Raw genomic sequence first — 10,000 nt, forward strand, 5'->3', positions numbered from 1 at the left:
TTCAAGTCCAAGTTGAAGAAATCTTGTTAAATGTTGACAGCATAACTACCAAAATACAGAAGTATGTCCTTAATATTTTTGCAGTGCTATTTCTGTTGAAAAGTTAAAATGATTACATTAGAGATGTGATGTGCCACTTTTCAAGTGTCTGATGGCTTAAATTAATTTCCATTAATTTTTCATATTTTGAATTCTTTTGAAAGGCTTACAAAAAAACTACATTTGAATTGTAATTCCATGCTATTGACAGGACTATTAATTTTAATGAAGTTAGCTTACCATGTTTACAGTATGATAATTGTGATAGAAATGTGAATTTTAGGCACAGAATATTTTTTCCAATTGAACAAGGCAGTAGATTATACAAGCTTGGACAGAAAGTTAATAATGACACCAATTTTTTTTTAATGGAATTGTTTAGTACTGTTTTACCATTTGTTTACTGTAAAAAGTGTTTATACTTTCAATTAACAAATTGAAGTCTTGTGAAATGTTGACAGGATAATTGGCATTAACTGTCAAAATAATTTCAAACTATTGAAGTTAGCTTACAGAATAAACATGTCAATCAACCCATATGATTTTTGCTGTAATATTTTTGTTTTGAAAAGTCACTGTGACTGATAGAAAAGTGATGGTTTTAGCAACATTTTAACCTGTCTGAATGCTAATAATCATTTTGCGTCGGGGGGCGAAGCCTGAACCCCCCACCAGGACTTTGTCCTGGACCTACCGGGGCCTGCGGCCCCTGGACCCTGGCTACAAGTTTTTTCTGATTTCAAAAGTTGGCAGGTATGTATAAGTGATAAAATCTTATTGTAGGTGTTTATTACCCTTTGCATTCATATTTTGCTGTTTGTTACATTTTTGTTGTGTTTTGCTTGATTGTAAAAGATGTCTACCAAGGAGGTGGTCTGAGAAGTACACTGCAAAAAGTCAGTGTTCAAAAACAAGAAAAAAAAATACAAAAATGAGAGGTATTTTATTTGAACTAAGCAAAATTATCTGCCAATAGAACAAGAACATTTGGCTTGTCAAGACTTTCCAAAACAAGTAAAATTAGCTAACTTCAATGAACCCAAAAAATACCTTCTAATAAGTATATTCTCACTAATAACAAGTGCACTTTTCTTGATAGAAAAAATAAATTAGACCTTTTTGCTCAATATGTTGAAAAATATTCTTAAATTAAGTATATATTAATTAAGTTATACAAATTAAAAAAAATTAAGATTAATTAATTAGAAAAATTTAATTAATTAAGTATATATTCACAAAGCAAAATTATCTGCCAATAGAACAAGAAAATTTGGCTTGTCAAGACTTTCCAAAACAAGTAAAATTAGCTAACATCAATGAACCCAAAAATACCTTAAAATAAGTATAACAAGTGCATTTTTCTTGGTAGAAAAAAAAATATATCAGACCTTTTTGCTAAATATGTTGAAAAATATTCTTAAATTAAGTATATATCAATTAAGTACTGTATTTTTCGGACTATAAGTCGCAGTTTTTTTCATAGTTTGGCCGGATTCCAGTGCGATTTATATGTTTTTTTCCTTCTTTATTATGCATTTTCGGCAGGTGCGACTTATACTCCGGTGCGACTTATACTCCGAAAAATACTGTAATAAAAATTTAAAAAATTAAGATTAATTAATTAATTAATTAGAAAAATTAAATTAATTAAGTATATATTCATTAAATTAAGTCCATGCTAGTGCCATTATCTTGACATAATGATATGCGCTCGGCATTACATTTCTTGAAACCAGCAAACTTATACTAAAAACTAATTTATTGTTCTTAATGGAAAGGCAACAAGGCAACCGCTTGTTACTCTCGGGGCCTCCTAGCCGCTCAAGCAAATCATATTGTCTAAAAATGCATTTTTCCATCAATAACATGACATCATCGCGTCAAGTGCTTGCTCTTTGAGTCAATTAGTGCGCATATATACAGCCTGGCCCCCGGCAAAACATTTTTTAATTGTAATTTTGAAGAATTCATCTGAATGTGCATGAACTATTTCTGTTCAAAATTGTTAGAAATGTTAAATGTTTCAATATAATACTGTGCCAACTGTACTACTATATGAGTACGTGTTTTCTATTGTTTCATTGAAAATAAAACGGCAAAGTCCATTTGGCTGTCATCTGTTTTAATTATGAGACACAATTGTGTCAAAGTCATGATTTTTTTTCATGCTTGAAATAAGAAATGATTACTTTAAAAAAGTAGTTTTATACTTGTGAGTGTTGATGACACAGCTTTGCAACTCTTGATATTCTAGTTTCGAGCATGTTTTACTCAATATAGGTCAGCAACAAGCTGTAATATCTTACTGAGATCATTTAGGACCAAAACACTTAAAACAAGTAAAACACTCTAACATAAAATCTGCTTAGTGAGAAGAATTATCTTAGACAGAAAATAAGCAAATATCACCCTTATTTGAGATATTTAATCTTACTTAGATTTCAGTTTTTGCAGTGTAAAAGAGCAGCGATGTTCATATGTTCATATTCAGTCTTTTATTGTTCATAGTTAATATTGTAAATCCCAGATTCTTTATTTTCATGTACATTTTGGGTGTCCCATTCGGTAAAAAAATTTAAAATTCCATTCCTTTTTTTGAGGTGGTCTGTCATAACTTTTTAAGAATTCTATTGGCCATTGTGACTGTTGGTATTAGCGTTCCTGAAAAAAAGGGACCCAAACACACATACTGTACAGCAGATTTTTTACAGCTAAATGTATAATATATAATTTATACAAACATACACATTGGCCCCCCCAGACATATTTTTTCTCTCAATGTGGCCCCGAGTCCAAATATTTGCCCAGCTCTGTGCTATACTAATCGCAAGGAACATATAGACATCAACCATTCACACTTGCATTCATGCCTATGAACAATTCTTTAATTAAACTAACATGCATATTTTTGGAATGTGGGAGGAAGAGGTTTTTTATTCAAACACAGGAATACTATTCAAACTGTGTGTAATGTTACAATGGCCTAAAATATTAAATATACTTGTTTAATAAAACCTCTGCCTTGTTTTTAATGAATACTTAGGTCTATTATGCTATGGGATATCAATGTCAGTCATTAAAGTTAAAGTTAAAGTTAAAGTACCAATGATTGTCACACACACACTAGGTGTGGCGAGATTATTCTCTGCATTTGACCCATCACCCTTGATCACCCCCTGGGAGGTGAGGGGAGCAGTGGGCAGCAGCGGTGGCCGCGCCCGGGAATCATTTTGGTGATTTAACCCCCAATTCCAACCCTTGATGCTGAGTGCCAAGCAGGGAGGTAATGGGTCCCATTTTTATAGTCTTTGGTATGACTCGGCCGGGGTTTGAACTCACAACCTACCGATCTCAGGGCGGACACTCTAACCACTAGGCCACTAAGTACTTGGAGAGAAGTTTTTTCTGAGGTGGTACTTGGGGAAAAGAGTTTGAGAACCACTCTTGTAAGGTTTTTGAAGATTATTTCCTTCCCTTTAAAATCTGACAAAAATAAAATACAATGTGATAAATGGGTTATACTTGTATAGCGCTTTTCTACCTTCAAGGTACTCAAAGCACTTTGACAGTATTTCCACATTCACACACACATTCACACACTGATGGAGGGAGCTGCCATGCAAGGCCCTAACCACCACCCATCAGGAGCAAGGGTGAAGTGTCTTGCTCAAGGACACAACGGACGTGACTAGGTTGGTAGAAGGTGGGGATTGAACCAGGAACCCTCAGGCTGCTGGCACGGCCACTTTCCCAAACGCGCCACGCCGTCCGTCCCCGTGATAAAAGATGAATTAATTTTTTTCTGTCAAAGTTCAATAATAAGGTTGTTTGCATGAAATTAGGAATGTGTAAACAACAATAAATAATATCAAAGACCAAAATGGGGCCACAAGAAAATCCTGTTGAAGGCTACACAAAGCCTAGGCCAGGGGTCGGCAACCTTTACCAGTCAAAGAGCCATTTTGACCACTTTCACAAATTAAAGAAAACAATGGGAGCCACAAAAATCTTTTGAAATTTAAAATGAAATAACAATGCATACAAAGTTTTTTTTTTTGCTTTGTGCCATGTATAAACCAAGGGTCTCAGACACGGCCCACATCTTAATGTGAAAATTGAATGTCGGTGCGGCCCGCGGGTTTTATATGAATGGCGCTTGACCGATTTTACCGGCAGATTATGATCTTCAGGGCAAGAGTTCTCTTGAACGTGCCGTGATAGTACAGCATTTAGCGCCCACTCCAACAAGCCACACGTTGTATGTGACTTCCGCTTGCTTACGTAAGTGACAGCAAGGCATACTTGGTCAACAACCACACAGGTTACACTGACGATGGCGGTATAAAAAACTTTAACACTCTTACTAATAATAATGCGCCGCACTGTGAACCCACACCAAACAAGAATGACAAACACATTTCGGGAGAACATCTGCACCGTAACACAACATAAACACAACAGAACAAATACCCAGAATCTCATGCAGCCCTGACTCTTCCGGGTTACATTATACACCCCCGCTACCAAACCCCGCCCACCTCAACCGACGCACAGAGTGGGGTGGGGGGTGGGTGGTTGATGTGTGAGGGAACAGTGTTGGGGTGGGGGCGGGGTTTGGTGGTAGCAGGGGTGTATATTGTAGCCCGGAAAAGTCAGGGCTGCATGGGATTCTGGGTATTTGTATCTGTTGTATTTATGTTGTGTTAAGGTGCAGATCTGGGTATTATCTTCGACCCAACTCTCTCGTTTGAATCACACATTAAGAGTGTTACTAAAACGGCCTTCTTTCATCTCCGTAATATCGCTAAAATTCGTTCTATTTTATCCACTAGCGACGCTGAGATCATTATTCATGCGTTCGTTACGTCTCGTCTCGACTACTGTAACGTATTATTTTCGGGTCTCCCTATGTCTAGCATTAAAAGACTACAATTGGTACAAAATGCAGCTGCTAGACTTTTGACAAGAACAAGAAAGTTTGATCATATTACGCCTATACTGGCTCACCTGCACTGGCTTCCTGTGCACTTAAGATGTGACTTTAAGGTTTTACTACTTACGTATAAAATACTACACGGTCTAGCTCCGTCCTATCTTGTCGATTGCATTGTACCATATGTCCCGGCAAGAAATCTGCGTTCAAAAAACTCCGGCTTATTAGTGATTCCCAGAGCCCAAAAAAAGTCTGCGGGCTATAGAGCGTTTTCTATTGGGGCTCCAGTACTATGGAATGCCCTCCCGGTAACAATTAGAGATGCTACCTCAGTAGAAGCATTTAAGTCCCATCTTAAAACTCATTTGTATACTCTAGCCTTTAAATAGCCCCCCTGTTAGACCAGTTTTCTTTTCTCCTCTGCTCCCCTCTTTCTTGTGGGGGGGGGGGGCAGGCACAGGTCCGGTGGCCATGGATGAAGTGCTGGCTGTCCAGAGTCGGGACCCGGGGTGGACCGCTCGCCTGTGCATCGGTTGGGAACATCTCTGCGCTGCTGACCCGTCTCCGCTCGGGATGGTGTCCTGCTGGCCCCACTATGGACTGGACTCTTACTATTATGTTGGATCCACTATGGACTGGACTCTCACAATATTATGTCAGACCCACTCGACATCCATTGCTTTCGGTCTCCCCTAGAGGGGGGGGGGGGTTACCCACATATGCGGTCCTCTCCAAGGTTTCTCATAGTCATTCACATTGACGCCCTTATGTGGGCTTTGTACCGAGGATGTCGTTGTGGCTTGTGCAGCCCTTTGAGACACTTGTGATTTAGGGCTATATAAATAAACATTGATTGATTGATTGATTGATGTTCTCCCGAAATGTGTTTGTCATTCTTGTTTGGTTTTGGTTCAAAGTGTGGCGCATTATTAGTTAGAGTGTTAAAGTTGTTTTATATGGCCACCGTCAGTGTAACCTGTGTGGCTGTTGACCAAGTATACCTTGCTGTCACTTACGTGTGCAAACAGAAGATGCATGTATCAAGGGGCTGGGGTGGCACGCTGTTAATACAGACTGTAGAGGGCGCTAAATGCTGTACCATCATGGCACGCCCTTATTATTGTAAGGGTGAAAATCGGAGAATATTAATCCCGGGAGTTTTCTGCGAGAGGCACTGAAATCCGGAAGTCTCCCGGGAAAATCGGGGGGGTCGGCAAGTATGCAGCTGAGCCGCATCAGAGTGATCAAAGAGCCGCATGCGGCTCCGGAGCCGCGGGTTGCCGACCCCTGGCCTAGGCGTAGTCCGCTGCCCAAGCATGACATGATGAATGTTAATACAATTATTGTATGCACAAGACAGACAACCTCATGAATTTAAGGTCACAGGACATCCTTGGCGTGTTGGTTCCTAGAGCCAACGCAAGTCTTGGTAAAAAAAAAAAAAAAAGCCTTCAGATTTGCTGCACCATGGTCATGGAATGAAATACAAAAGGATCTGAGGCTATCTTAACCCAGTACTTTCGGGGAATTTCAGGTAATTTTAAAAGAGCGAGAAGCTGTTCCTGTTGGTCACTGTACTTGTTTTTTGTTTTTTTTTAATCGTTCTTGTCATGTCTGTGTAATCATGTTTTGTTTTAAGTCATGTTTTGTTTAGTTATAGGACTCTTTGGTTTCTGCCTTTTCACTCCCTTGTCTTGTTTCCATGATTACCCCATTAGTTTCACCTGTTCCACGTTTGGACTCATTGTGCACTCTTGATTGTCACCATAGCAACCCATTAGTTTTCACCTGTCACGTCACGCACCTGTTTCACGTCTTGAGTCACGCACCTGTTTTCGTTAATCATGTCTGTAGTATTTAAGTTCAGTGTTTTTCAGTTTGTCTTGCTGACGACCTACTGTCAGGACTTGATCTTGGGTGTTTGCTTTTCCGGGATGCAACGGAAAATTGGCACGGGCGAGACGGGAATGAAGGTACATGATTTATTTAAACTATCAAAAAAAAGAATAAACGAAAAGCGCGCACAAGGGCGGAAGTACAAAACTTGACTATAAACACAAAACTTGCACAAGGGCAGAAACTATGAACAATTAAACAAAACTTGCAAACTATGGCTTGAATAAAGAAAACTTACTTGGCATGGACAAAAAAGGAGCAGCGTGAACGATGGACATGAAAAGGAGTTAGAAATGTGTCGAGCATAAATGTGGAGAGGTCGTCAGAACGACAAACTGAAAAGACTGAACTTAAATACTATGGACATGATTAGTGAAAGCAGGTGCGTGACTTAAAACGTGAAACAGGTGCGTGACGTGACAGGTGAAAACTAATGGTTGCTATGGTGACAAAACAAAAGTGCACAAAAAGTCCAAAACCCAAAACGAACATGACCAAAACAAAAACATGATCACACAGACATGACAGTTCTATATTTTTCCAAAGTCTTATTTGTTGCACTATACTCGTGAAAAGCACAAACAACATTGTGTTCCTTCTGAATACAAACCTCATTAAAGTTGAATGGATTAAAGAAGCAGTCCATGAGTTTGAGAAGACTACACGTCAGATTGCTGTCGAGCGACGTGATGACCTCCTTTACCGATTCACGAACAAAATCGATGGCGTCCTGTGGGAACATGGGAAAAAAAGTAGCAAAGCAGACTCCTTGGTGGTCCCCAGCCACGTTCCCTCCGTCCTCACCTGCAAGAACTTGTCAAACAGAATGGTGAGCTGTTCTGTATACGGTCTCATGACTTTGGGGACCTGCCTGAGCCAGCATTCTGTGAAGGGCACAAGGCACAAAATACTGGGCTCTAGGTAGATCATACCGCAGCGAGACACTGTCGCCGGCGATGCCACAGCCAAGTCCTGCACCTCAAACATCATGGTCATGGTCTGCAGGAGGAAGAAAGCACTTGACTCCGTCTGGTAGAAATGACAGACTGAAATAAAATTGTCGCCATACATCCAAAAGCTTGATGATTTCCCCAGAGCTCAGGCAGAGTTTTTTGTTGTCATCCAGCACAGTGTTCATGTTCTCAATCCAAACAGCATCTACAGGGCCATCGAACATGTACCACTTTTTATCGTTGTCCATTACCGATGTACCCATCCGGATCAAAGAGGAGAGGATGCCATCTGTCCTGTAATGTGAAATGTGTCAAGGTCTTCAGAGTTTAACATGTTTTAGGTGAAGCAAAGTCTCACTTACCACTCGTGAGTGAGCAAGTCATACTCCCCGTAAAGCTGCCCCATGGTGATCGACTTGGGGTTGAGCACATATATCTGGACGGCCTCATACAAATCGCCGCTGACAGACGGTTGACCCTTTAGAGCTGTTATCGCCGCACCAAGAACCTCATAACACTAAAACAAGAAATAATGAGTACCGTATTTTCCGGACCTTAAGGCGCACCGGATTACAAGGCGCACTGCTGATGAGTGGGTCTATTTCATACTTTAGGTGCACCGGGTTATAAGGCGCATTAAGGGGTCATATCAGGATTTTTTTCTAAATGTAAAACACTATCTTGTGGTCTACACAACTTTTAGTGGTGGTTCTTTGGCATACTTGCCAACCTTGAGACCTACAATTTCGGGGGGGGGGGGGGGGGGGGGGGCGTGGTTGGGGGGGTGGTTAAGAGGGGAGGAGTATATTTACGGCTAGAATTCATCCAAGTCAAGTATTTCATATATATATATATATATATATATATAAATAAGAAATACTTGACTTTCAGTGAATTCTAGCTATATATATATATATATATATATATATATATATATATATATATATATATACATACACATTAATATATATATACATATATATACATATATACACATATATATATATATACATATATATATATTTTTTTATATATATATATAAATATATATATATATATATATATATAAATAAGAAAAATACTTGAATTTCAGTGTTCATTTATTTACACATATACACACACGCGGTTGGGGGGCGTGGTTAAGAGGGGAGGAGTATATTTACAGTTAGAATTCACCAAGTCAAGTATTTCATATATATATATATATATATATATATATATATATATATATATATACATATATATATATATATATATATATATATATGTATATATATATATATATATAAGAAATACTTGACTTTCAGTGAATTCTAGCTATATATATATATATATATATATATATATATATATATATACACACATATATATATATATATACATACACATTAATATATATATATACATATATATACATATATACACATATATATATATATATATACATTATATATATATTTTTTTTTTTTTTATATATAAATATATATATATATATATATATATATATAAATAAGAAAAATACTTGAATTTCAGTGTTCATTTATTTACACATATACACACATGCGGTTGGGGGGCGTGGTTGGGGGCGTGGTTAAGAGGGGAGGAGTATATATACACACACATAACACTCATCTACTCATTGTTGAGTTAAGGGTTGAATTGTCCATCCTTGTTCTATTCTCTGTCACTATTTTTATAACCATGCTGAACACCCTCTCTGATGATGCATTCTGCTTCGTCTCCTTGTTGTGTGCGCAGTTGTGCACTGCACTCTCTAAAAGCCCTAGATGTTATTGTCACATATGCATGTACAGTAGATGGCAGTATTGTCCTGTTTAAGAGCGTCACAACATTGCTGTTTACGGCAGACGAACTGCTTTACGGTAGACGCTGTTGTTACTGCGCTGGGAGGACGTTAATGAAACTGCCTAACAATAAACCTACATAAGAAACCAAGAACTCGCCCTCGATCATTATACAGTTATAACGTGATTGGGCAGGCACGCTGTTTATATTGTGGGAAAGCGGACGTGAAAACAGGCTGTCGACACGTCACTCACGTCCGCCTGAATTTCGGGAGAAAATTTGTCGGGAGAGGCGCTGAATTTCGTGAGTCTCCCGGAAAATCCGGGAGGGTTGACAAGTATGTTCTTTGGTCAAAATGTTGCATGGACTATGT

At 38.5% G+C, this 10,000-nt stretch overlaps 1 protein-coding gene across 1 annotated transcript in view; it reads right to left on the reverse strand.

Annotated features, from left to right (window-relative positions):
* dnah1 (dynein, axonemal, heavy chain 1) overlaps positions 1-10,000 on the reverse strand; it is a 175,343-nt gene that overhangs the window by 103,135 nt on the left and 62,208 nt on the right. Inside the window, exons 35-38 of the mRNA XM_061932510.2 lie at positions 8,184-8,338; positions 7,938-8,115; positions 7,673-7,867; positions 7,479-7,598 (exon numbers count right to left, since the gene is read on the reverse strand). Coding sequence (XP_061788494.1) covers positions 7,479-7,598; positions 7,673-7,867; positions 7,938-8,115; positions 8,184-8,338 — 648 coding nt within the window. The remainder of the gene's footprint in view (positions 1-7,478; positions 7,599-7,672; positions 7,868-7,937; positions 8,116-8,183; positions 8,339-10,000) is intronic.

The sequence above is a fragment of the Nerophis lumbriciformis genome, linkage group LG38 (genome assembly GCF_033978685.3).
Source record: "Nerophis lumbriciformis linkage group LG38, RoL_Nlum_v2.1, whole genome shotgun sequence".
In the NCBI taxonomy this organism is placed as follows: domain Eukaryota; kingdom Metazoa; phylum Chordata; class Actinopteri; order Syngnathiformes; family Syngnathidae; genus Nerophis; species Nerophis lumbriciformis.